This window comes from Apiotrichum porosum (genome assembly GCF_003942205.1).
Source record: "Apiotrichum porosum strain DSM 27194 chromosome Unknown scaffold_7, whole genome shotgun sequence".
NCBI lineage: Eukaryota > Fungi > Basidiomycota > Tremellomycetes > Trichosporonales > Trichosporonaceae > Apiotrichum > Apiotrichum porosum.
This window is the reverse complement of record NW_021167114.1, coordinates 176,709-202,378: the sequence shown is the minus strand read 5'-3', so window position 1 is coordinate 202,378 and position 25,670 is coordinate 176,709. Positions and strand designations below refer to the sequence as shown.

The 25,670-nt window shown below is 59.6% G+C and overlaps 5 protein-coding genes across 5 annotated transcripts; 4 read left to right on the top strand and 1 right to left on the bottom strand.

Moving 5' to 3' along the window:
• Nucleotides 1-6,169: 6,169 nt before the first annotated feature.
• EHS24_008378 (uncharacterized protein) lies at nucleotides 6,170-9,716 on the top strand (the record flags this gene model as incomplete). Its single annotated transcript, XM_028623694.1, has 3 exons — nucleotides 6,170-6,267; nucleotides 6,342-6,457; nucleotides 6,622-9,716. 3 exons carry the CDS (start codon nucleotides 6,170-6,172, stop codon nucleotides 9,714-9,716), a joined length of 3,309 nt encoding a protein of 1,102 aa, XP_028475668.1.
• Nucleotides 9,717-11,700: 1,984 nt separating this feature from the next.
• Nucleotides 11,701-13,190, top strand: EHS24_008377 (uncharacterized protein; the record flags this gene model as incomplete). The annotated part of the gene is made up of 4 exons (XM_028623693.1): nucleotides 11,701-12,496; nucleotides 12,585-12,732; nucleotides 12,815-12,943; nucleotides 13,040-13,190. 4 exons carry the CDS (start codon nucleotides 11,701-11,703, stop codon nucleotides 13,188-13,190), a joined length of 1,224 nt encoding a protein of 407 aa, XP_028475667.1.
• A 1,506-nt stretch (nucleotides 13,191-14,696) lies between these two features.
• Nucleotides 14,697-16,237, top strand: EHS24_008376 (uncharacterized protein; the record flags this gene model as incomplete). Its single annotated transcript, XM_028623692.1, has 5 exons — nucleotides 14,697-14,895; nucleotides 14,933-15,009; nucleotides 15,065-15,356; nucleotides 15,396-15,526; nucleotides 15,566-16,237. The coding sequence occupies 5 exons, from the start codon at nucleotides 14,697-14,699 to the stop codon at nucleotides 16,235-16,237; spliced, it is 1,371 nt and encodes a 456-aa protein (XP_028475666.1).
• A 1,717-nt stretch (nucleotides 16,238-17,954) lies between these two features.
• YAK1 (dual specificity protein kinase yak1) lies at nucleotides 17,955-21,882 on the top strand (the record flags this gene model as incomplete). Its single annotated transcript, XM_028623691.1, has 4 exons — nucleotides 17,955-19,253; nucleotides 19,306-19,505; nucleotides 19,569-19,982; nucleotides 20,025-21,882. 4 exons carry the CDS (start codon nucleotides 17,955-17,957, stop codon nucleotides 21,880-21,882), a joined length of 3,771 nt encoding a protein of 1,256 aa, XP_028475665.1.
• Nucleotides 21,883-22,555: 673 nt separating this feature from the next.
• KIN3 (G2-specific serine/threonine protein kinase) lies at nucleotides 22,556-25,227 on the bottom strand (the record flags this gene model as incomplete). The annotated part of the gene is made up of 9 exons (XM_028623690.1): nucleotides 22,556-23,306; nucleotides 23,523-23,857; nucleotides 23,934-23,993; nucleotides 24,056-24,185; nucleotides 24,230-24,333; nucleotides 24,381-24,686; nucleotides 24,782-24,875; nucleotides 24,939-25,009; nucleotides 25,063-25,227. The coding sequence occupies 9 exons, from the start codon at nucleotides 25,225-25,227 to the stop codon at nucleotides 22,556-22,558; spliced, it is 2,016 nt and encodes a 671-aa protein (XP_028475664.1).
• Nucleotides 25,228-25,670: the final 443 nt, after the last annotated feature.

Here is a 25,670-nt window from a genome sequence, read left to right as displayed (position 1 = left end):
CCAAGGGGCCAAAGACGTTAAAGACACCTGAGGGCCGCCGTCGCGCGCGCCCGAGTTTCACAAAGGCCTAAGGGGAGGGAGAGGCCTCAGGAGGGACACATGGAAAGGGAAGCGCCGAGATGAGATGAGTGATGAGTGAGTGTGATCTCGTTGTGCATGGCCTCGATCAGAGGTCGCACGCGCGGAGGCGTCACTGCGTCGTCATTTGTGCGTCCACCTTCATCATCGTTATCCTGGAATGCCGGCGTGTGCCCCGGCTCCGCTCGCCAGCGCGCTAGCATGGGCAGGCGTGCGCAAGTCGAGGCCGAGATCGAGGCCGAGGTCACCGTCGGCAGGGATCGGATCGGAGCGCGCTCGCGAGCTCGCGCACTCCTGTGGCGCCGTGGTTGCGTCGAGACAACCGCGCCAGACAGAGCATGGAGAGCATCACAATTAATCACAAGCGGCCGAGCCGCGTTGTTCGTGGCGCATGGTGCGTGGTGCGTGGTGCGTGGTGCGTGGTGCGTTGCCAAAGCTACATGCGCGATTGCGATATACGTGCGGGAGAAACATACGAGCGTGTAGCATGTCAAACGTACAACTGCCAGAACGTGGCACGCGAGCAAGACAGCGAGAGGCAGAGACGCGGAGAGGCAGAGACGCGGAGAGGCAGAGACGCGGAGAGGCAGAGACGCGGAGAGGCAGAGACGCGGAGAGGCAGAGACGCGGAGAGGCAGAGACGCAGCAGCTGCGAAATGGCCCCAAACCGCCGCCGGATGCTATTGATTTTCGGCTTTCGGCTACTGACTGATCAGACTGACTGACTGACTGCATGACGGACTGAGCATGACCGACAATATGACTGCGCACGCGTCGTGTGGCATATGTGGCATGTGTGGCATGTGTGGCCGTGTGGCTAGTGGTGTCGTGGCCACGACGTCGGCAGGTCGTGTGGCGGCGCGGGACCATGTGCCATGCCATGGTGATCCGAGACGGGGGGGAGAGCAGGTATGTAATCTCCGCTGATCTACTGAGATGATATTCCTTCTCCACGCCCTCGGATACGCATGTCGTCGCACGACGCCAGACCGAGATCTCGTGGCACAAAAAGTAAGTATGCAGCCGAGCAAAGCGAAGGAGGTGGTGCACGACCACAAGTTCACAACACTACTGGCTTGTGGCCCCCTTGCCATGCGGGTGTGGGTAGCGGTGTGAGCCACACGCGTCACAGGCAGAAAGGACGTAGGACGCGGACGCGCTCGCGGACACGGGGAGCGGAGACGATCGCATTTTAGTGTCGGAACCCCCACCAACCGCCTCTCTCTCCCTCCCTCCCTCTCATTCACGCGCGGGGCGCGCGGCGGGCCGGCGAGAGGCTGCGTGGGATCGGATCGAATCTGTGGCATTCTCCCACTCACATTGTGGGTGTCTGCGTGGGGTGGGTCCCGTTCCCGGTCCGCGCGCGTGCTTGCCTCACATGTGGCTGCTGCGAGTTCTGGGTCTGGGAGCTGGGAGCTGGGAGCTGTGTGTGTCGGGACTGGGTCTTGTCACTCGTCTGAGCCTCGCGTTGTGGGCGGCGCTGTGAGCGGGTGTGAAACTGGAGGCAGCGTTGACGCAGCCATGGGAGAAAGGAGCAAAGAGGGTGCGTAAAACGAGCAATTTCCGTCGCCTCCCATTGCCATGTGCCACAGCCACAAGTTCATCAGACCATGAGATCCATTACGATGGAGTACGAGGAGGGGGTACGCGGATACGGATACGAACACGCCGAGGTTCCCGAGGTCGTCGCTGCAGTGTTTCACCCCGGTGGCCGGTGGCCGGCGAGCACGGAGGTACCGGACAAGGTCCTGGCCATGGCCCGGTGCCAATTCCAATGCACCGCAGAAAAGCAGAGGTGAGAGATGTCTCTCGCCAGACTGGCTCCGGTAGCCTGGGAGACGGCCTGCGGCAACCCGTGTTTGTGGAGTGGGGTCTCGTGTGTCTGTCTGTTTACTCGGGGTGGCCTGCCACAGCCGGGCACGTCGGACCAGACTTTTTTTTTTTGCCTCTTCTCAATAACACTGCGTGAGACAGGACGACGGCCGTCGGGGGCCTAGAAGGAACAAAGGACACGGCCGATCGGGTGGGTTGCGCCGTGTCCGTCTGTAGTAGGAAGGGAGGGGCAGTCTGTTGTTCAGGAGCCTGGCAAAGGCGGCATTGCTGGTGGTGAGTAACAAGCCGCGCGATAGGGTTGCGTTTGCCGAGAACAGACTACATCCGTTTATTGCAGCATACAGTGCGATGGGCGACTGACTACCCCCCCCCCCCCCCCCCCCCCCCCCCCCCCCATATTTGGATGGCGATTCCGTGTGGGACACGAACGGGTTGTTCCCAAGTCTAGACACGAACGGGTTGCCGGCATTGCCGTTTTGTCAGTGCAGTGGTTCCGTGGTGGTCGATGGTTGCAGACAAGGGGGCTCATTACGGCGTGGAGAGTCTGTCTCATGTGTGAGAGGCATATCAGAAGAGCCAAGAGGACGGCGGAGGGTCTGCCGAGACGCGTCCAGAACGCCAAACGCGCAAATGTGGAGAGACAGAGTACAGAGAGAGAGAGACCTTGGGTATCAAGCTTTGTGCGGTGCTGTCTGATTAATTTCTGTGACAGGAGCCGCTGTTATCTGAGACGAGTTTGCCCATCAGTCTTGTCGCGTCGGTTCATGCGGTGGGATGGGCAGAGGCCTCTTCCGGGGCATGTCGGCAAGTAGAGCCAGTAGACGGCCCCTGAGACCCAGCGGAGAGCGCGGGGGGGATGGTGGGGTCAGCAACGCAGAGGCGCAGAGGCGCAGAGGCGCAGAGGCTAGAGGATCGGTTGATCGGTTGCTTGCTTGCAGCTTGCCGTTTGGTAAATGCCGCTACTCCCCCCCGGGGGTACTGGGCGGACGCCAGAGGGCCAGAGAGGGCCAGCGTGGGGCAGACAAAGATGGCAGGATTAGGATTTCCTTGCCCCCTCGGCCCTCTCTCCGTACGGATTACCTACCGGAGTAATAAAAACGGCTGACTGACTGGGTGGAAAAGAGAGGGTTTGGCCCCAGAAATCACACACCCAAAAGTTACAGATCACAGAATGGGTGTGTGGTGCAGCACGGAGACAAGCAGGCGCGGGCCCGTGCGCACTGCACCCACGCGTGGGTTTTGTTGGAGGTCTGTGCATGTGCCGTCGAGTGCATTGCTGAACTTGCTGGCCTTGCCAGATGCGTCAGTGCGTCAGTGCGATCAGTGCGCTGCTGCTGAGCACACTGGGGTGTGTGCGCACTGCGCTCTCTCCCTTTGGCCGCTTGTGCTCAATCCATGAAATCCATGAAATCCATGAAATCCATGAAATCCATGAAATCCATGAAATCCATGAAATCCATGAGAGGCCAGAGGCATGGCCGGAGAAAAAGGACCCAACCGTCGATAGAGTAGAGTGTGTGTGTGCACCCAGGAACTACAAGCATCCACACATAGAGTTTGCCATTTGCGTAATGCAATGCTGAGTGGAGACAGAGGGGAAAGAGTGGGAGCGGAAGCTGTCCCGGGGGAGGAAGAGGGCAAAGAGAGACAAGCACAGATGGCACAGAGACGGACAGAGTACACAGACACAGACGTGTATGCATGAAATGGCATTGCAGGCATGGTTGTGTTGTCCTTGTGGTGTGCGTATTTTGATTAGATTTTGTCCACGGCGTCCGCCCCCCGTCTCAACGTCTCAGCACGGCAGCTGCAGCTGCAGCGGCGAAAGGGGTGTGTGGAATTTTGCGTGTGGTGTACAGGGCGGGCGGCGCGGGCGGGGCGGGTCCTTTTGGACCGTGACAGCCCAGAGAGACGCGGGTGGGACAGGCCTTTGGGTCTGCTGCCTCGTCGCCTGGGCCTCTCTCCTCCCCCGCAGCCTTCCCTTCTCCCGTGTCCCGTCAAAACCTGGCCTTACCCTCTGATGCCTCTGATGCCTCTGGTCTGATGCCTGTGCCTCCTCTCTGCCTCCTCTCCCCCCGTCCCCCCCCCCGCCCCCGCCCCCCCCCCCGCCGGCTGGCTGGCTGGTATTCATGTCGCCGCCCTTGTACAGACCATATGCCACCAGCGGCCACCAAACGGGGCCACCCACTGCAGCCGTTAATACGCAGAGTACACCTCACATACACACACAAACACAATCGTTGGTCATCCACAACACCACCACCCACCACCCACCACCACTTGCTGGACGCACGCCGCCACACGCACAGGCCTGCATACCCGTCGTCCTCTCGTCCTCGTCCTCGTCCCCCGTCTCTCCCCTCCCCCCTCTCCCTACCTCCCCCCCCACCCCGCTGAAACGTGCGACCCGTGGCGTATCTGCGCATAGACCGCCGCCGTTTTTCCTTTGCGCCGTAGTCTGCTTTTTCCCAACACGGGCCCACCCACCCACACGCCGACGCCGCCGCCGCCTCCGCCCGCCCGCCGCCGCCTCGTACAGAGACAGCTCCAGCCCCGCTTCCAGCCGTTGCCCGTGCGTGCGACCCTCAGGAAACGGGACAGCGGAGAGAGAGAGCCACTGGCCACTTTGTTGCGTGCGCACACACACACACACATTCTTCCATCTCGTCCACCACCACACCGGCACACAGGGACCGAGCGCTGGATTTCGTGTCTGCTGGCACACACACACACACACACACTACCACTGCTACACACACACACACACACACACACACACACACACACACACACTACCACCACGGCACCCTTCTCTATACCCCCCACCGTCCCCACCAGCATTATCGTGCGCCGCGCGTACAGGAAAGCCCCCCCCCTTCGTGTCTTTCTTCTCGAATCCCGTCTCCATCCCACAACCTAGCCGACAAACTACCCGGCGCCTCTTGCTGCTCTGCCCGCGCACACGACAGTCAACTTTAACATCGTTACCCCCCTCCCCCTCCCCCTCCCTCTCCCTCCTCCCCCCGCACGAAGCACCACTATCTGCTGGAGCTTCCACATCGACGCCGTTCGCTGGCCTCTCCTCACCGCTCACCTTCTCCCCCATCCCCCATTCCGTTCCGCCTAGAAGCGCGACGGACTGTACGGCCTCTCATCGCACCGAAAACAGGTCACGGGTGATACCAGCGCCTTCTGGTCTCAACCCCCCCCGCGCGTTCCTCGTCCACCCCCTGTCGCTCGCACATCTTTCCACTTGCACACCAGACTCGCCACCGCTTGCGTGTCTGTGACTTGGCTGCTTTGGTTGCACTGGCATCCTTTTTTGCGCTCAGACTCGAGGCCTGAGCGTCCGGACCAACGCGCCGCTTGACAACGACGACAGTCGTTAGAGCCCACACACACACACCCTCATACACACCGACACGCATCTGTTGTCGGTTGCGCCGCACTGGCCTGGCACTCGGCCTTGGTAAGTTTGAGACCCCTCCCCCCTCTCCTCCTCTTCTACACTTTCCGACCACACCTTCGCTGTCCGTTCATCACCACACGCGCCCTATCCGTCGGCCAGGCCCCGTACGCGTCGTGGCCGCCGTCTCCGTGTCCACTCGGGCCACCCCACTCCGTCTAGGTTCTTTTGCTGACTCTGCGTGTCTCTTGCACCACCTTGTCTTTGTGCCCCTGTCCGTGCGCCGCTCATCTTTCCCCTTTGCTCTCCTGGTTACCAACAACCTGGTCTCTCCTCTACCACCACCTTCTCGACTACCCCCCTTCTTCACCAATTAGCGCGTCTGTGTACGACCTTTGGACGTCTTCGCAACGAGGACTGCGCCGCCGCGTCAAAAGCATCACCGACGGGTACGTGTTGCTCTCTCCTCCTCGCTCCCCACCCATCTGCAACCTCACGCTGACCTTGGTTTCCTCCCTTCGCGCGCTCATTTACAACAACCCATTCTCGCATCCGTCTCGTCCTCTGCGAATCGGCCCTTGTGCTTCTCTGCTTCTCTCACCCCCTCATCCGTTCCATCATCGCTACAACCCCAACCCCTGATTCGACTCATTTCCATCACTGCCCAACTCGCCTTCTTGCGCGGTCGTGATCCTTTGTTCCGGCTCAACACAATAGACTCTGATCCCATCACTCCCTTGTCGGCGTGCCCCTCTTTGCGAGCTTCGCCAACTCGACATTACCCCACCCCCCACCCAACTCTGGTCTTGCATGCTCTTGCATTGATCAGCACACTCAACACTCTTTGCCATCATGTCCATCTCCCGCAAGCGCGTAGGCTCTGTTAGCCAGCGCAATGACTCCCCCCTGCCTCCCCTGGACATTCAGTCTATTCAGATGCCCTCCAACCCGTAAGTATGCGCCGCCGCCTCCCCGACTTTCCGATCGCACATTGTGGGTTGCCACTGACGCACTTCTCCCTTAGGCAAAATGCACTTGCCCTCAAGACGGCAGCTCTGTCATCAACAAAGTCTTTGTTCCAGATGGCCTCGAGCCTGAGGAAGCGGTTGCGCAACGTCGAGGACTTTAGTGTTTTCCTTGGTGGGTAAAATACATGACTGCGGGGGGGACGGTGGATGGATGGGTGGGCCCCGTTTCGTTAGGAAGCACGGCAACGCGGCTTCCGGCGCCCATGGCGCATCAGCCTGCCCCCCCCCCCCCACAACCCCCCGACGACTAAGGCGTGTGCTAACCCGGACTCGCAGAACAACCGCCAAGCGCGCCCCAGCTTGATGTGGTGTCTCACATGTGTCACGTCCTGCGCTTGGGTTCGCCGCTTTGCGTCCTCTACAACCAGCTCATCCCCGTCTTCATCACCCCATCCTCCCCCATCTATGCCGACATCCCGGCACCCAACCCCATCCCCTATGACCTGCCCAACTTTATGGACAACCCCGATGGTGTCCGCAACTGGGCCAAGCGATCCGGAGAGTCGAAGAGCTGCCAAAAGCTCATTGCCCAGTTCTGCATGGCCATGAAGCAGCGCCGCGAGGAAGGCCGCTGGCACAACGACGCGTCCTGGGCCTTGCACGAGCTGTGGGGCAAGAGTACCGGTGACGACAACGAGGTCGAGTCCTACGACTCGACGGGCTTGATGAAGGTCTTCCAGACCGTCGAGTACATGCTCGACTGCCTGCCCAACTCGGCCCTCTCACCACTGTCCCCCACTCCCACAAACTCGTTTGCTGCGAGCACCCACCCATTCGCAGCCATGACCCCGCTCGCCGCCTCGACCAACACGGCTCGTCAGTCGTACGAGGTTCCCTACTCAGCCAGCAGCAGCACGACGCTCGTCAACCCCATGCTCGCGCAGTCCAACGGCGTTGCCAACATGGACGACAGTGCCGGCCCAGGACCCTCGACTGTTGAGCAACTCAAGTCCAGCTCGGACCCGGCGCTCCAGGGCAACGCGTTCAAGACTGTCGAGGAGCTGGTCCGCTCTGAGCGCTCCTACGTCCAGGAAATGGAGATTCTCGAGCGGTGCTCGGCCGAGATTGTCGCCGCCGAACTCATCAACCCCGAAACCGTCTTCTCCATCTTCTCCAACCTCCGTTCGATCCTTGATTTCCAGCGCAAGTTCCTCATCAAGCTCGAGACAGAATACGAGCCCATCGAGGAGCAGGGCTGCCAGGCGTGGACCGAGGGCCGATGGGGTCGCCCATTCGTGGACATGGAGAAGGAGTTTGAGTGCTACGGCCCTTACTGTGCCAACTACCTGGACGCCATTGCCCTCATCAACAGCTACATGCCCTACCTCATGGCCGGACAGGACCTGCCCGATGGCCAGCGCCCGTGTCTCCACCCGGAGCGTGAGCTGCAGGCTTTCATGATCAAGCCTATCCAGCGTATCACCAAGTATGGTCTCTTGCTGGACGCCATTCTCCACGCCACGGCCAAGTTTGAATACCCCCACCGTGTCGAGCTCGAGGCCGGTCTCGCTGCTGTTCGCCGCATTGCCGCCGACATCAACGAGACGACCGCGTTCAAGGCCAAGCAGGCCACTGTCCGCGAGCTTGTGGACCGCGTCGACGATTGGAAGGGACACGACTATGAGCGCTTTGGTGACCTCCACCTCGACGACCAGTTCACCGTCTCCAAGGCCGACTCGCCTCGCGACTACCACGTCTTCCTCTTTGACAAGATGATGCTCTGCTGCAAGGAGATTACACCCGACAAAAAGTCCAAGGGCGGCAAGAACAGCAACATGCTCCGCAAGGACAAGACACAGAGCAAGTCCAACATGGGAGCCAAGCCGCGCCTCGCATTAAAGGGCCGAATCTTCGTGTCCAACATCACCCACGCCGTCCTCCTTCCCCCGTCAGCAGGAGACCAGTTTGCCGCGCCCCGCGTCAAGATTATCTGGTCTGTGCCCGCCAAGAACGGCGACTCGGAGCAAGATGTCGAAGACTCGTTTGTCATGTCGGGCCGTACCGAGGACCAGATGAAGAAGTGGGGAGACAAGGTCATGGAGCTGGCCGCTGCTGCCAAGAAGGAGCAGAACGACCGCCACGAGAGGGCCAGGCAAAACTCGCGCATGTCCGACCCCAACCGGGGACCGTACTGGGCCCAGTCGTCGTTTGCTCCCCCTACCCCGGCGCAGACCCATTCCGACTTTTTCAGCCCTACCACGCCTGCCCACAGCAACTACTACTTGCCAGACGGCGACGAGGACGACGAGCTGCGCGCTTCTTCTGGAAGCCTCAACGGCCTGGCCATCTATGGTGTTCCAGGTGTACCATTCCCTGCAGGCGGCAACCGTCGTGCTCAGAGCCAGCAGTCCCTGCCAGCGATTCACCAGACCGAGCTGCGTACTCGTGCGATGACCGAGGACCACAATGGCCCGAGCATTACCCAGTGGCGCCAGCAGGCGCCGCCACTGCCGCAGGCACCGCACCTGCCACGAATCACCTCTGGCGGTTCAGTCGCCGCGTCGGATGCTTCGTGGACTAGTGCCAACGGGTCTCGCCGTCCCAGCCAGTCTCGCCTGGGTCGCCCAGACGAAGACATTGAGGAGGAAGGACGTGGGTACGGCGTCAACCCGGGCGGCCCACCCCCTGGTGCGTTTGCCCGTTACGAGTCGCAGCGTGGCATGTCCCGCACCCCGTCCCAAGGTGTTACTGGCGTATCGACTGGCAGCGGCGGCATCCCACCACCACCACCACTTCGCAGCCGCAGCGCCTCGTCGCCCAACGTCTACCAGCAGGCCCAGGTCTCGCCCATTCCACCACTGCCCATGACTGCCGCTACCACAAATGGCGGCTCCAACTGGCCTACGCAGCACAGCAACAACGCGCCGTACCCTCCCTCTGGATCTGCCACTTCGTCCTCGACCGGTCTGGGCTCCACCCCCGGTGGCACTGCCTACTTTACTCGCCGCATGAGCACTGGCAAGCGCTCAAGCCAAGAGTCACAGACCACCGAGACTTCCGAGACGTCGAGCCAGTCCCCACGGACGCCTTACACGAACGCCACCCCAGGCGACCTTCGTGGAGCAACGCCCGTCTCGAGGCAAAACAGCCAGGAAGCACCGCCCTCGACCGTGTTCGTCAAGGTCCGCTCGGGCGACGCAAACTTTGTCATCCCCGTCCAGTCCGATGTGTCATATCGCACCCTGTACGAAAAAGTTGTCAAGAAGCTGCGGATCTGCAGCGCGCGCCACACGGCCGCCGGCCTCGACGTTGTGGTCAAGATCAAGTGGCTCGATTCAGACGGCGACGAGGTCGTCATCAAGACCGACTCGGACGTGCAGATCATGCTCCTCGAGGCCGCCTCGGAGCAGATCCAGCTCATCGCCACGTAAACACCCACCGTCCACAGCGGCCCCCTCGTCCCCTTCCTCACACTGGCATCATTTCCCCCTGCATCACCTCATTCGCTTCATCTGTCATTGCACCCTCCGAGACGAATCCGCCACGACCCCAACTTTGTCACCACCAAACCAACCCCAGCATTCTTGCTTTAACGCCTCCCTTTGCCGCCTAGACCTACCTCCCCCGCACCGTTCCTTTTCTCTCATGTTCGCCTCGATTTGGATTTGCTCGTTTCTCTCTCTCGCTCTCTCTCTCTCTCTCTCTCGCTCGCTCTCTCGCCCGCCGTTGTTGTTCGCTAGGATTCTAGATGCGCGCCCTCTCCTCCCCCCTCCAGTCGCCAAACCCGCCTCGGCACACAGACACCCACACGTCCAGCCCCCGCTCGCCGGCGCGCTTTTCCGTCGTGACCTGTCTCACCCCCGTTGGGGCTGCGTGGTTTAAAAGGATGTATAACGATATATATGCCCCCCCTCAGCTGAGATTGAGGAGTATGAATTCTGCTACAGAAGAAGACGATTGCGCGTGCAGAGAGCTTTTGTGGTTCTTCCTTTTCCGCTGGAAGAGATCAAAAAGAGACTAACCTCATGGATGTGCCACTGTGAGGGATATACGCGGGTCCGGCCTAGTGACGGCCAGAAACGAGACTGCGCTCCCTCTTCCCTCTCCATCCCGCGGCATCCATTCTCACACCCACTTTCGAGGAGCGGAAGTACGTGCTTTGGCCGCGGTGGCCCGGTAGGTGCGTCAGAGCGGCAGCCGGCAGAGGGGCAGCCAGGGTGTGGGGCCACGCGCACTGCACCACACTCACACACGCGTGTCCGGGACGGGAGGATTATTCGACTGATTGGAAGGTTGGGCAGGCACTCGTGGGACTGTGGTACTGTGGAGACAAATTGAGAGTGGCTAGAGCCCACCGCGCCCACAGCCGGATGACAGGTCCTGTCAGTTAAAAAGGTAGTACGCACATATCGATGTCCATAACAGCGTGCGCGGGTACGAGAGACTGCCGAAAGCTGGACAGTTACGGAGGCGTGCAGTGTTGGCGCATGGCGGGGCATTTGGTACATGTGGGTACACTGGCCAGACACTATATTCAACAGAGTTGACGCCCGGGGAGACCACAAAGGTGTACATTGGTTTGCTGACTTGTGCAGGTCGTACAGTCCCATAGACCGAGCAGCTCACGTATACCTGCATGCGATGGCCGTGATGTGTACGGTGGTACGGTGAAATGGTCCAAGTCAAGGACCCGCACGACGGGCTAATACGTCAAATAACGGGAACGAGGGGGGGGTATATTTATGCAGATTAATATATTGCAACGCCGGGCATTACCTCTAAGGCCTAATGGCCTAAAGCAGACCGGGGGAGGACATTAGTACTGTGATCTGTGAAAGCAAATGCAAGAGTCGCGCTAAAATATGGTGCAAAGGTGCGTGGCATTGCACAGAATTTTGAAACGTTGCACCCAAAAAAGGGGAACACGGGAGTATTTTGCCCAAAGAGGCAAAGTTGCCCGTCACAAAGGAGATGCGGGAGTATTTTGCACCAAATTATGAAACGTTGCACCCAAAAAAGGGGAAATGCGGGAGTATTTTGCACCAAATTCTGAAACGTTGCACCCAAAAAAGGGGCGGCACGACGGGATCACAGGACAATTACAAACCGCAACAAAGGAATAGCGGCCATCACAAAATGTGACGCGGGAGTATACACAATACACAATACACAAAGCTCATTACACACAGCCCTTCGTCGCTCGCACAATGTGGCTTATTAGGTAATCCACTTCTAGATGACGTAATCAGGAGCGGCCGCGGTTGACGGTGTTGGCTGTCACGTGTATATGCTCCCGCCGTTGCCCTCATTTTGCCACTCTCGCGTCGTGAGTGCAATATGCATCAATCAATGGTAACGTTCGCTTCGCGATTGTCACATCCTCCATCCACCTCTTGAGAACCACCAATAACCGCCATGTCAGCGTCCATCCGCCGCGCCCCGGCTCTCGTTCGTGCCATCTCCACCTCAGCCATTCGCAGCGCCGCGGCTGCTCCTGCATCGTCAACCCAGGCGAGTGGCAGCACCTACTACAAGTCGCGATACGCGCGTGCGCCGTCGTCATCAGCCGCAGCTGCCTCGTCTGCGACCCCGGCCGCTGTTGCTGGACAGGCTGCACCAGCGAGCTCGCCTGCTCGCCGTACGGCTTACACGCGGGCACCTGCTGCTGCCACCGCCAAGGCTGCACCTGCGCCTGCTCCTGCGGCAGCCCAGCCCGCTCCTGCCGCTGTGTCGTTTGCCGAGGCTGCCTTTGACGACTTTGACGACGCCGACTTCCGTCTCCCGGACCAGCAGATCGAGGACTATGCCCATCTCCAGCGCAAGCCCGCCCCCGCCCCCGCGCCCGCAGCCGCTGCTCCTGCTTCTTCGACTGCCGGCGCCACATCCTACGCTGCGCGCCGCAACCTCCCCGCCGCCAGCCCGCCACTCACCACGCTCCCGGACGCAAAGTACACCCCTCTCCCGTCGGCGCCGGGTCCATCCACGCCTCCCGCGGGCTCGGGCCAGCTGGGAAACACCGTCATCATGGATGGATACGTCTTCAACGGCGGCAACCCCAACCCTGTTCCCGAGTCGACTCGGATGCCCGGAGAGATGGTGACGGATGACTGGACGACGAGCTTCCGTGGTCTGAGTGAGAGGCCGTTCGACAGGGAGGTTGCCGAGGCGCTCTTGCGGCCTCTGCACCCGGACGATGTGGAGATTAAGCCTGGTAAGTTGCTGTAGTGACCATTGCTGTCAGCACGTTACATCCTGTGTCTCTTCCTAGTCCCTCCCACTCTTGCTAACTATTTGCCCAGATGGCCTGCTCTATCTCCCCGAGATCAAGTACCGCCGCACCCTCAACGCTGCCTTCGGCCCCGGCGGCTGGGGCATGGCTCCTCGTGGCGAGACCCACATTGGTCCCCGCATCGTGTCGCGCGAATGGGGTCTCGTGTGTCTTGGTCGGTGAGTCGAAGTCGCGTCAGCTTTTTTTTGCTGGCCGATGACGTCGGTGTACCCTTCCTTGCTGGTAAACTGACGGATCCAGTTTGGTCGCCATTGCCCGTGGAGAGCAGGAGTACTTTGACCCCTCGGGCGTGCCTACTGCCACCGAGGCGTGCAAGTCGAACGCGCTCATGCGTTGCTGCAAGGACCTCGGAATTGGATCGGAACTCTGGTGAGTGGCTGAAGGACGAGGGATTGACGAGGTGTAGGGCCCTTGCTGCATACCTCTGCTGTGCTCTGTCCGAACTTTGACTGACCTCCTCCCCAGGGACCCCCGCTTTATCCGCGAGTTCAAGGCCAAGAACTGCGTCGAGGCCATGGTCGAGCACGTCACCCAGAAGCGCAAGCGCAAGCTCTGGCGCAAGAAGGACCAGAAGTTTGAGTACCCTTACAAGGAGATCTCGGCTTTTAGCAAGTGAGCGGAGGCGGCGCTCCATTCCAATCGAGGCGCCGTGGAGAGTCTTGCAGTGGAGAGTTTTGGGTTTCGTGCAGAGACTAGATACTAGCTCTCAGGAGATGAGTAGAAGCTTGTAGCGGGCCCAGGAGGCCTGCGGGGCCGGCCGCGAGAGTGTGTACATTATGGAAATATCTCTACTCTGTGAATTGGCGACGTTGTGCCACTGTGACACCTTTGGGCATGTTGAATCAGGTGACCATGAAACCTACGACCTGAGGCAAAGGTTATCTGAAAATAGGCTGCTGTGGAGCGAGGACGAGGTCTAGGTGACGCTCGAAGCGTGTTGCCCGAGAACGCTCAATACGGTGTTGGGCGGATCACCGCACTCTAGCCGTTGCCGTCAGAGGATCAGAGCCCACAGGTGGGCGCTGGATGTTGGTGAAGGACAGGCTGTGGAGGCACAGTCGTTCTGTTCAACGGTGGGCACTCTCCTGGCGAAGAGTGGACGCTGAGGAATGCGGAATGGAGAAACCGCGAACCGAGACTGCGAGCGTAGACGCCGAGGCATGTGGGGAAATGCGCCCCCCAAGCGCAATTCACTCCCAACGTGTCAACAATGCAGTCGATCCAACGCATAAGCTATCCGCTCTCCGCGATCCCTCTCCAGTCTCTCACGACTCTGTTGGTATTCCACTCTTCACCATTCGGACCATGCCGTCATATCCCACCCAAAGACCGCCGCACAGACCCCCTCCGAGCTGGTCAGTCACCACTTGCGCGACATTTCCCGCGACCTCTACTCGTCTCTCGGCTGTGGGGACGGAAACGGCAACAAAAGGACAATAGCACAATAGCAAAAACAACAAAGAGAGCAGGGCCTGTTGCGTCAGATGTGCGGCGGAAAGAAGCCACGCAGGCATAGCTTGCACGCAGGAGACCTCCTCGTCCACTGTCCTACTTCAGACGTTGGTACTACCTCGTCGCACTTTATTTTATCGTCGCCTCGCTTCTTTTCATTAACCAACTCTGTTCGCCGCCAGGTCTACCTCCTCGCTCACGATCAACGACATGCCGATCGCTATTGGCCCTCCTCCGCTTCATGATCTCCGGATCCACATGTGAGTGTAGTGCGGCCGCAGGTGTCTGCGCGCCGAAGGCCATTCCGGCCCAATTCCGAAATTTCTGGCTGACAGCGCAGTGTTGGTGCTGGGTAGGTACTGCCGGTGGTCGTGGGTTTGTGGGGTTCGGTGCCAGCAGCTTTGCGAGCGGTGGGGTTGGGGCACTTGCCAACACCTTGCCCGTGTGGGCCTGGCCGTGTATCACTTGGTTCCACTGGGAATGTTGAGCGCTCGAACCGCGCCTGCTGGTGGTGGTGGCAACCCTTGACATTGGAAGCTGGTGCAAAGGTCTAGTACGACCTCTTCCCTGTCCATGCCGGTTAGCTCTTCGGCGTTGCGAACGGCTTCTGCCCCATCTCCACCTCCGTCTCGATCTTCACTCCTCCAATGGCCAGTTCCTGACAGACAGTATGGGCGGCATGGGCTCTGCCCTCTCGCTCGCCCGCCAAGGCTTCACCAACATTACAGTGTGGGAGCAAGCGCTTTACCTCGAGGAAGTTGGTGCGGGAATCAACGTGCCTCCCAACCTTGGCCGTATCCTCTCACGCTGGGGCGTCATGGATATTTGCAAGGCCGAGGGCGTGGCTATCGAGCGTGCCAACGTGCTTGGTGAGTGTAGCCATGTTTACGCAATGCTTACGCTCAGACTGCGAGACGGACGAAATCATCTCGTCGGCGGCGTACTCTGCACACATGGTTGCCGACTATGGCTACCCTTTCATCGTGAGTCGTCGAACAAGGTCGTGATTGTCCACACAGCGGTACAGCGAGTGGCCAGCTCGAGACAAGTCCAGTGGGGCATGTGACAAGTACCTCTCCTAACACCCAGACTGTCCACCGAGCCGCGCTCCAAAAGTCGCTCGTCCGCGGCGCCCTCGACACGGGCCACGTCAAGCTTATGACCGACCAGATTATTACCGAGTACGACTTCGACAAGACGCGCCTGCTCGTTCGCAACGAGGACACAGACGAGGACGAGTGGGTCCAGGCAGACCTTCTGATTTGTGCCGACGGCATCAAGTCGAGGGCTCGAGCGGCCATCTACAAACGGCTTGGTATTGCTGACAGTGGTGAGTAATGGAATACGTATGGCGCTCACCTCACTCCAGTCGAGGACACTGGCCAGGCCGCTTACCGCATCATGGTGCGCCGCAACCTTGCCAAGGACGACCCCGAGCTCCTCAAGCTGTTTTCCAGCAAACAGTCATGGCGCTGGATCGGCGAGAAGAGGCACGTCATGGTGAGTCGATGTCTGTGTGACCCGCAAACTGACGGGTAGGGCTACCCGATCAACGCGGGAGAGCTGTTCAACATTTCGACGTCGCAGCCCGACGAGCACTTTGGCGAAAAGGACTCGTGGACCGCCCTGGGCGACAAGAGTGCAATGGTGGCCACGTTCCACGATTTCCCAGAGCGCGTCAAGAAGCTGCTGAGTCTTGTGCCAGAGCATGAGGTTCTCGAGTGGCGGTTGAGGGCCCACAAGCCTCTGCCCGTGTGGGTTGACCACAACGTCGCGCTCGTCGGCGACGCGTGCCACCCTACGCTTCCGCACATTGCGCAGGGAGCAGCACAGGCGATTGAGGACGCCGCTGCACTCGGCATTGTCCTGTCGCGCATCAAGTCTCGTAATCAGATTCATTCGGCGTTGATGGTGTACCAAAACATTCGCAAGCCACGTACCGACTGGGCCGTGTCGATGGCAGCACACAACTCGATATCGCTCCACCAGGATAAGGCTACGCGTGAGGCGTCCCTTGCCATGGCGCGTCTGGCCCTTGCCAACGAAGGAGGCGCAGAGGACGGCAGCGACAAGGAGGACGACCAGGTGTGCGTCGACAAGCTCGCGTCAAAGGAGCTCAGAGATAAGCTCTTCCAGTACGACATTGCACTCGAGACAGAGCAGAGGTTTGACAAGCTCTTCGCCGAGGAGCTCATGAAGCAAAGGGATTAAGCTGCACCCGAGGCGACGGTGGGGTTTAAGACGGAGGCCAAGACCATGGCCAAGACCACAATCCACCTTCTGTGTCAGACAAGTAGATTAGCGGACCCGTGGATATGTACGAGTAGCATAGCAGGGAGTGCTCCGCGAGTCAAACGGGCATCACCCTCTTAAAGTGCAGTACGGCAACATTGCGATAGAACGTAAAGACTTGGAGATACGCTCTCGACCAGAGAGACCGTTCAGTGGACCTAGAGCTCATTGGGATGTTACACGGGCACCGCCAAACGCAGTGCTCTTCTGGGTCTGAGACATGCAACGGGGAACGTGCGTTGGTATCGTGAAATCTGACGGCGCAAGAATATACGGGGCTGCCACTCACGGGCTCTCCGGACGGAGAAACACTCGGCGACCATGTGGCCATCTTGCATCTGGGCTCATGGCTCAAAATATGAATTGCTCCGGCAATCGCGGCGACTGTGTTTCGGTTTTCACTCCCCACAGCGAAAGCATGAGCGTCTGCTCTCCGGAACACGTCTATTAGCTATTAGACATGTACGGCGAGGGAGGCATCGGGCGCGGCGGCTGAATGGCCGGCCGCTGGCCGTTACCTTTTATCGGCACGGGTTGCTCGGCAGTCATCGACCATCGACATTGATGTGCCTTGTGCTCCCTCCCGCGCGTGCCAACTCTTCGGTCATTTCATTTGGGGGGCAAAGGCAAGGGACACGGCAGTTAGACAACGTTGTGCAGCTTCAAACTGGCCAACTGGGCGGGCGGACATTCTGTAATTCTGTAAAGCTAATGCAAACATGGTGAGAGGGGAAGAGAGAGGCACGACGACAAGGCGGGGCGTTTTTGTGGCCGTTTGGATATTGTGTGTGATCCGGTAAAAGGCAGAGCGGCGCCAGCCAGCGACATTCATCAAAGCAGTCCCGCGTATGATGAGCACACGGTACTACGCGTCGCGTTGGCGGCCAATGTCAGAGTGCCAGGATGCGTGTGCTCTATGCTCTATGTATTGCGTGCAACACCATGGAGAGCAGCAGCAAGGGCGATAAGTGGTACGTATGCAAGCGACGTTGTGTTGGGTGGAGGAGAGATGGAATGACGGAAGCGACCTGATCCCCCCCCTTTGTTCCCCGCCCCGCCGCCGCCGCCGCCGCGTGCCGCGCCCCCCCCGTTGTGTGCTTGGCCCCCCCACACCTGGCGCTGGACGTCCATCCACCATCTCCAACGTTCATCACACTCTTGTCGTTCCACACGCACAGCACCCCATCCCCCCACAACCACTACACCGGCGCATCCCTCACCGTCGTCCCCCGCGTATCCCGCTGTACATACCCCAGTACACGGCACGCTCGGCACTGCGGACAGCGTCGTCGGTCGCCCTTCCCTTCCTCCCCCCCTCCCCTTCCCCCGCTCCAGCCGCCCGTCCCCCCAACCTCGGTCCGCGCGTGGTCGCCTTCCCTGCTACCACATTGCCCTCCTTGGTCTCGACACTGTACATCCCTCTACCCACCACAGTGTCGCACTGTAGCGGCACCACATCCCCCTCTTTCCACACTGCGCTTGCACGTGTAATTGCCGTCGCCGTGGTCGCCGCGTCCTCCTTGAACACGGCTAGCCCGGCTGCTGCCGCCAATCACACGTCTTAAGTGTCCGGCGACATTGACGACACATCGACACCGAGAGCCTACAAAGACACAAACCCCGGACCCTCGGGGCCATGTCCAGACCCTCGTCCTACCACGGTGCACCTCACCGTGACGACGACGACTTCTCGCTCCCGCTCTTTGTGCCAGCCCTCCAGCAGCCGCTTCAGTACGCGCCCCCGCAGACGTCGCAGCAACTGCAGCAGCCATCGCTCCAACCAGGCGGTGTCTCTCATCCTCCACCTCCGGCCGCTCCCCCGCGCTCGCCGAACCGTCTGCCCCCCCTCGCGGGCTCTCATCGGCACAGCCTCTCCATTGCGACGAGCCAACTGAACAGCGCCAACTCGACGCAGCACTCGGCCGGTTACCCTCCTCCATCGGCCTACTCCAACGGTACCAACACCGGTCCCCTGTCCGCCGCGCCTGCTCAGCGTCAGACAATGCACTTCCCCGCCCCTTTTGTAAACTCGGGGTACGGGGACGAGATGCAGCCGAGCCCTCCAGGTAGTGGAGTGGGGACGTTGGGATCGCTCGCCCGTTCCGCGTCTCTTGGTACTGCGCGCCGCAGGGATCCCTTCTCCTACGCCGCCGACGATGTCGAGAGCGGGATGGCTGGCGATCAGCAATGGGGAGGATATGGCTCTGGTAGCCTACACCCTACGCAGCAGCCGCCCCAGCCATACGTCAACACGAATCGTTCGTCGGACCGTGACGTTCTCATGAGTCCCGGTCGGTACAACCAGGCGCCATCCATGCCTCCGCCCCCTCTCCCGCCCGTGCGCACACAGCTCAACCAGCAGCAGACCATGTTTGTTGCCAGTCCCTCGACGGCCACGCCCCTCCAGCAGCAACTTCCGCCAACGAACCCATATATCCCTCGTAATGCGGACACTGGACCGGGCGTCGGTGGACCTGAAGCTAGTGGAGCGCCGCCATCAGATGCCTGGCTCAGCTATCGCCGCAACAGCGCTGCATCCGACTCTGTCTCTCCCCTCGGCGCCAGTCCACACTCGCCTGGCCTCTTGGCCCAGTACGACCCTTCTCCTCATCTCCTCACTCCGCAGGGCTCGTCCAACCACTTGCCTTCGTCATCGTCTCCGCGCCAGGCATACCCACTGCCCGCCTCCCCACAGCGCCGCCCATCGGGCCAGTACAACTCGGGCATTCGTTCCCAGTCATTTGCGGCCAGCCAGCCCGTCACTCCCTCTGGGAGGTACGAGCAGATGCCGAACAGCTCAGGTGCCAACCGCCGCGACACTGCCTCCCGCCACGGCTTCAGACCCATAAACGACTGGTCGGATCTCAAGCCCGTCGTCAACTCTCACGCGCAGGGCAGGCGTGCTGACCCCGACATTCCAGGAGGGTACATGAGCGTAAGTTGGATATCAGACTGTTCGACTGTCCATTTGCTGACATTTTGCCTAGCCTCTCAAGTGTCTCACACAAGCACTGCCGCAGACGTACACGCTCTGCAACCCCACGTTCAAATACGAGTCGACTGACAACCCTCGCCGTGTGCTCACCAAGCCGAGCAAGCCAGTGTACAATGACGGCGCGGACAACGAGGACTGGGATTACATCCTATTTGTCAATGACGTCCTCGGTGGTGACCACGGAGGCGACAGGTGAGCGATTATGACCCCGCAGAGGACGCTGCCGAAGCACTCCTGGCTAACGCCCCTCATCAGGTACCTCATTCTTGACGTGCTAGGACAGGGCACCTTTGGCCAGGTCGTCAAGTGTCAGAACATGAGGACGCACAGCATTTGCGCCGTAAAGGTCGTCAAGAACAAGCCGGCGTACTTGAACCAGAGCAAGATGGAGGTCGCCATTCTGAACCTGCTCAACCGGGATCACGACCCACGCGATGAGCACCACATACTGCGGATGTACGACTCGTTCACCCACAAGAGCCACCTGTGTCTCGTGTTCGAGTGTCTCTCGTCCAACCTGTACGAGCTCATCAAGCAGAACCAGTTCAAGGGTCTCAGTCTGCAGCTCGTCAGGGTGTTTACCCAGCAGCTGCTCGAGTGTCTTGCTGTCCTCAAGGAGGCCAGGCTCATCCACTGTGATCTCAAACCTGAAAACATCCTTCTCAAATCGTAGGTCCCTTGATTATGGCCTGGCCTTGCTGACCCAGCCAGTCTGCAGTCTCCCCAGATCAAGGTCATCGATTTTGGCTCGGCGTGCCACGAGCTCCAGACCGTGTACACATATATCCAGTCCCGCTTCTACCGCTCCCCCGAGGTGCTTCTTGGATTGCCGTACTCGTGCGCCATTGACATGTGGTCGCTCGGCTGCATCGTCGTCGAGCTCTTCCTTGGGCTGCCCATCTTCCCGGGTACCAGCGAGTACAACCAGGTCTCGCGTATCACCGACATGTTGAGTCTGCCACCAGCACATCTCCTGGAGATGGGCAAGCAGACAAACGAATTCTTCAACTTTGTCGGCGTCGACGCTCACGGTCGCAAGCAGTACAAGCTCAAGCCCATGGACCAGTACGCCAGCGAGCACCGTACCAAGGAGCAGCCCAGCAAACAGTACTTTAAGCAGACCAAGCTCGACGAGATTGTCATGGAGTATCCCTACAGCAAGAAGAACGTCAAGCAGTCGGACATTGACAAGGAAATGGGCCAGCGCCGCGCGTTCATCAACTTTGTGCAGGGTCTGCTCCACCTCGACCCCATGAAGCGTTGGACTCCCTTGCAGGCGGCCAAGCACCCGTTCATCACTGGCGAAAAGTACACGGGGCCATACGAGCCTCAATCGGTGCCAACGAAGAGGACGCCGGCGTCCTCATCGACTCCCTCTGCTGCCACGACACCGACGACGCCCTCGTCCAAAAAGTATGGCGGCCTCGTCCAGTCGCCATCCTCGAACCGCGGCCAGCGCGTGTACTCGGACGCTGCGGCTTACAACCACCAGCTCAACCAGCACCAGTACCAGACCGCACAGGCTGCGGCCGCCCAAAATGTGGTTCGCCCAGGCCCCTTCTCGCCTGGCTACGACTCCCAGCCTCAGTCGTCGTACACCAAGCCGCGTGTTTCGTCCCAACATGTCCCACCACCATCGTGGCACCAGCCCATGGCGCCTCCTGCACAGCAGCAGAGTTATCGCATTCCATCCGGCTCGCAACAGCAGGCTCAGCAGGCTGTGCGGCCGAACATTCCCATTATCAACGCCCCAACAAACCCCCCACCCAACTCATACTTCCCAGCGTCGAGGAACCGTGCCAACACGATCAACCAGATGGACTCGATTCCGCCGGCATTAGCTCGGCTCACCAACCTGGGCGCGCCAGACCCGTCTGGAAACAGGTCGTCGCTCACGCCCGTTCTGCACCGCGAGGACATGGCCGAGGCGTGGGAGAGGAGGCAGCAAGGCGGGACGCAAAAACACTCCAACTTGCAGACGACAACGTATCCGCAGCTCGAGTACTTGCAGGAGCAAGCAGAGCTCGTCAACCTCGGCCAACAAGGCTACGTTATGCCTGGGCAGTACCACGGCATGCACCTTCCCTCCAACCCCATGGCCCACCACCGCGGTACCCAGTCCTTCTCTGGGACCCAAGCGTACCAGATGCAGCCTGGGATCGGACACGTGCCACAAGACTACCGAGGACGTGCACCGCCCCACGCCCTGCAGCCGACAAGCGACTATGACCCGCCATCGTCATCTTCGCGCTCGTTCCTCCCTGCCTTCCCGCCTCCAGCCGCGACAACGACGCACGCGGGCCAAGCGGCCGGCGGATCGTTTGACGCCTTTGACGCACGCGAAGCCAACATGAACCTCATGTACACGCCGCTCCAGCCCACGCAGGCCGGCGGCTCGTACGGCTACTCGCCCGGCCACGCGTCCAGGTCGTCGTACTCGGGGCCCTACGGCCAGCCACCAGGCGGTCAGCGGGGTAACAACCCCTTCGCCCCCGGCCAGCCTCCACAGAACCCCAACTCGCCGAGGCGATATGGTGGCGGCGGCGGCGCCGGCTACGGTGCGGCGTAGGGATCGAGCGAGCGAGAGAAAGGCATTGAAAAAAAAAGCAAAAGAGAGAAAACCATTGAAAGAGTGCTTTGCTTCGAGCACTGCAAAAACCCCCCAACGGAGAGGTGTCGTGGCCCTTGCTGGGTGGGGTGTCTATCCTTCTCTGGCACAGCCATGAGAAGCGGGCCCGCCCCCACACTGAGCGAGGAGGAGACGACGCGCGGCGACAAATTGCACATCGAGTAGAGCGAGAGAGATCGAGAGAGGGAGGGAGTCATGAGAGATTGGCATTCGGGATGATGGAGGCAATGATACATATTCCGACAACAACGTGAGAGTCATGCATGCCACTGGTATCGTTTCGTGTAGCCGCTGTTGCACTCGCCTTGTGTTAGGGCAGATGGTCTGGGAGGCGCAGAGGGTGACACAGTCTTGGGGGCGTGATACTGTGTCACCATCGGAACCCTCGGCTGGCGTTCTTCCCTATGCGCATCACAAGTGCACGCCAGCAGGCGCACAAACTGTACTTCTTGTACTTGTAGCATGGATACACTAATGGTTCGTGTGTACCATTGGGCACAACAGACTATTGACAAGGGCCTCCTCGGCTTGCCTCCGCCAAATGTTCTCCCTGCAAAACTCTTCTCCCTCACACTGACCACAACACTGCACATGTCATTATATCAATGTTTGTCTAACATCGTGCGGGGTCGCGTCCCACCACTGGGCGGGTACGCACTGCGCTGCCGGTCCCCAACCCCGGGGCTGCCGGAGTACGTGAGACCGCCGAAGTAGCGGCGTTGAAGTTGCTCTTGAGCATGTTGGCGTGTAGGTTTGTGCCGCTACGCGAACGGGGGATCTTGCGCACCGAGCCACTGGCGGCACCGTTGGGAAGACCGCTGATGGCTCCGTTGGCAGTGCTGGTTGCTGGAGTAGGTCCACCTGCCGGTTGCGGGTTGATGCTGCCCAGGGGCGCACGGTCTGTTGAAGTGGCACTGGCACCGGTAAGGTTAGGGGCAGCTGGGACTGTGCGCCGGATGAAAGGAGACGGGAGATCGGGATCGTCGGCAGACCACTTTGCTGGTGTTGCTTCAGGGCGATACACATACGTTGGGGCTGGAATCTGGGTTGGTGGCAAGCAAGGGCTGTCATCCACTGTATCGCTAAACTTGCGTGGACGGGGGAGGAACGGCGTCGATAGCAACGAGTGAGCGGGGGAGATGGCAAAGGACGCCGTGGCCATGGTGATGTCCTCTGCGAAGACGCGGTCAAGCTCTCCAGGCGACCCGATAGATGTCCTTCCAGTGACATGACGATATGGCGTTCCCTGTGCACGAGCTTGCTTGGCGGGCGTGGACTGTAAGGGAGCAACAAACTCGTCGTCGGAACGAGCGCGAGCGGCAAGGTTGGTCATCGACTTGGACGCCAGGCGACGCTGGAGATTGCTCGAGCCCATCCCTGCCGAAGATCCACGACGCGCTGGCAAGCCGGAAATCTTGTTTGTTAGCCTCTGGTCGAGGGGAACTGGCGATGCGAATGCCGATGGGAACGGAATCTTGGATGGCGTTTCATCATAGGACGGGTGACGTTGGAAGCGCGAAGAAGTCGCAGGAACAGGAAAGGTTCTGGTGGTCAGTCAGAATACAAGCATCATGACTCACTTTCGCTCCTCAAGTGGTGGTCGATTAGGCGCAGCTTCAGGTACGATCTCCTCGGGAGACGCAACCGGCAGCTCCATGAGGTCCTTGGCTTGAGCGTCCTTCACTTCCCTAATATTTTCCCACTCCCGACGAATTGCGTCTCTGGCCTGGGAGATGCGGCGATTGTTTTCGCAAAGGACGTTCTCGCGGTCCTTGAGCTCAGCCTCGCGAGCATTGAGGGCTGCTTCCAGCTCCCTCACGGACGCTTCGCGCTGAGACATTTCGACGTATTCCTTCTGTAGTGCTGAGGTGCGTTCTTGCAAACGAGCTTCGCGTTGTTGTAAATCAGCCTGGAACTGTAGCAGGTCGTCCCGTCTCTTGGTAAGTTGCATGGTTCTGTTGGGTCAGCTCGGCAATAAATCTGGTACCCACTGCATCTGAACGTGGAACCCTTTGTGATGGACTTTCATCTCGTCCATTTCCAACAGGTCCCTGGTCGAGGGTCGACGCACAGGCTAGGCGTCAGCGTTGCTTAATCGTCCTTGAAGACTTACATTCAAGTTGAGCATAGCCCTGATGACGGCCTTGAGCGAAGGGGAAATGTGGGATGGCAGGGGCGGCAGTTTGCCCGACTTGACCATCGTGATGAGCTCCTCTTGAGTCTTGGCGGAGGCGAAAGGCGAGCTTGCAAGGTCAGCTAGCTACTATGGCACATCATGCTTGCTCACCTGAGTGCACACATCTCAAAGACCAGGCATCCGAGGCTCCAAATGTCAGACTTGGTGTCATAACGGTTCTCGGCCAGGATCTCGGGAGGCATGTACAGGGGAGTCTGGTTTTGTTAGCCAGAACGTCATTGTGTTGGTCATCGCAACTCACCCCCACGTATGTGCTGGTGAAGGCAAGGCCGGCCATGTCCTTGCTCAGGCCAAAGTCGCCCAACTTGACAACATCACCTGAGAGGAATACATTCTCAGGCTTGAGGTCGCGGTGCAGGACCTGCGTCCTGGCTGCCACACCGTCTGCCCGACCATTTGCGACACGGGGACGCTCGTTGGGCCAGTGACAATGATGCAGAGCCAAGGTGATTTGCAGGAAGATGCTCCAGATCTGATCGTCGGGCAGAGGAGTGTTGCTGCGCTTGGCCTTGCGGATGAGAGAGCCAAGGTCGCCCGAAGTACAGAACTGGAAATGCGGGTCAGCAACAGCGTCTCAACTGCGGCTGTCCGTATGTGTGTGTGTGTGTGTGTGTGTGCCCGAACAACCAGGCTCAAACTTACTTCCATGACAATGAAGATGCGTTCGTTCTTGGGGTCCTTTATCTTCTGCACAAGCTGTACAATGTTACGGTGCTTGAGAGATTCGAGAATCGCTCTGCGGCGCATATTAGTTGCTGGGCACTACTGCGGGTAAATATACAGCCTGCTCCGTACTCACACCTCAGCCAGGATCTGCTTACGGTCGCGCTCCGTCATCTTGCCATAGTCTAGCTGCTTGAGGGCAAAGTCCTTCACACGCCATGTAAGCTAGAAGGCCCCTAAGAAATGAGTTTGGAACTTACTTTGTTGTCATTGATGCGTTGAACTTTGGAGATGACACCAAAGCTGCCTTGGCCAATGTTGCTCACGAGCCGGTACTTGTCCATCTCTGAAGCCTCCGCATAGCCAGTGGCAGAGGCAACCGAGTTGGACGGCGTTGTTGTGCCCGCTCGCCTGGGAGCTGCCATGGTGGACGGCGATGGCGCTGTTTAGGAAAGGAGAGACCGAGGACGGGGGCCGGTGGGTCGACTGGTGAGATGTTTGTGTTGATCGGTTGGGGTAGGAGGCGATGGGATGCTGGAGGGGGAGGCTGGGGTGTTTGTGTTTATGGGTACTACAAGGTCGTGGACGGTGTGAGGACGGTGCAATGAGGGAATCACGAAGGAGTGTGACGGGGTAGAGAGAGAGTGTGTGTGCTGTCGGGAACGTCGATGTTATGATCCCCCTCGTAGCTGCTGCAATGGCCCAAACGGGTGTAATGTGAACGCTACACACCTCCGCACTCCGCGCACAATACGAGACAACCAGCCTCCCCGCCCCGTGCCGCGTTATCAAAGTTAGTCGCGGTCCGGAGGTATTTATTATTGAAAATGACACGTGTAAAAAGAGGAGGCAGACCTTTCCTGTGCCG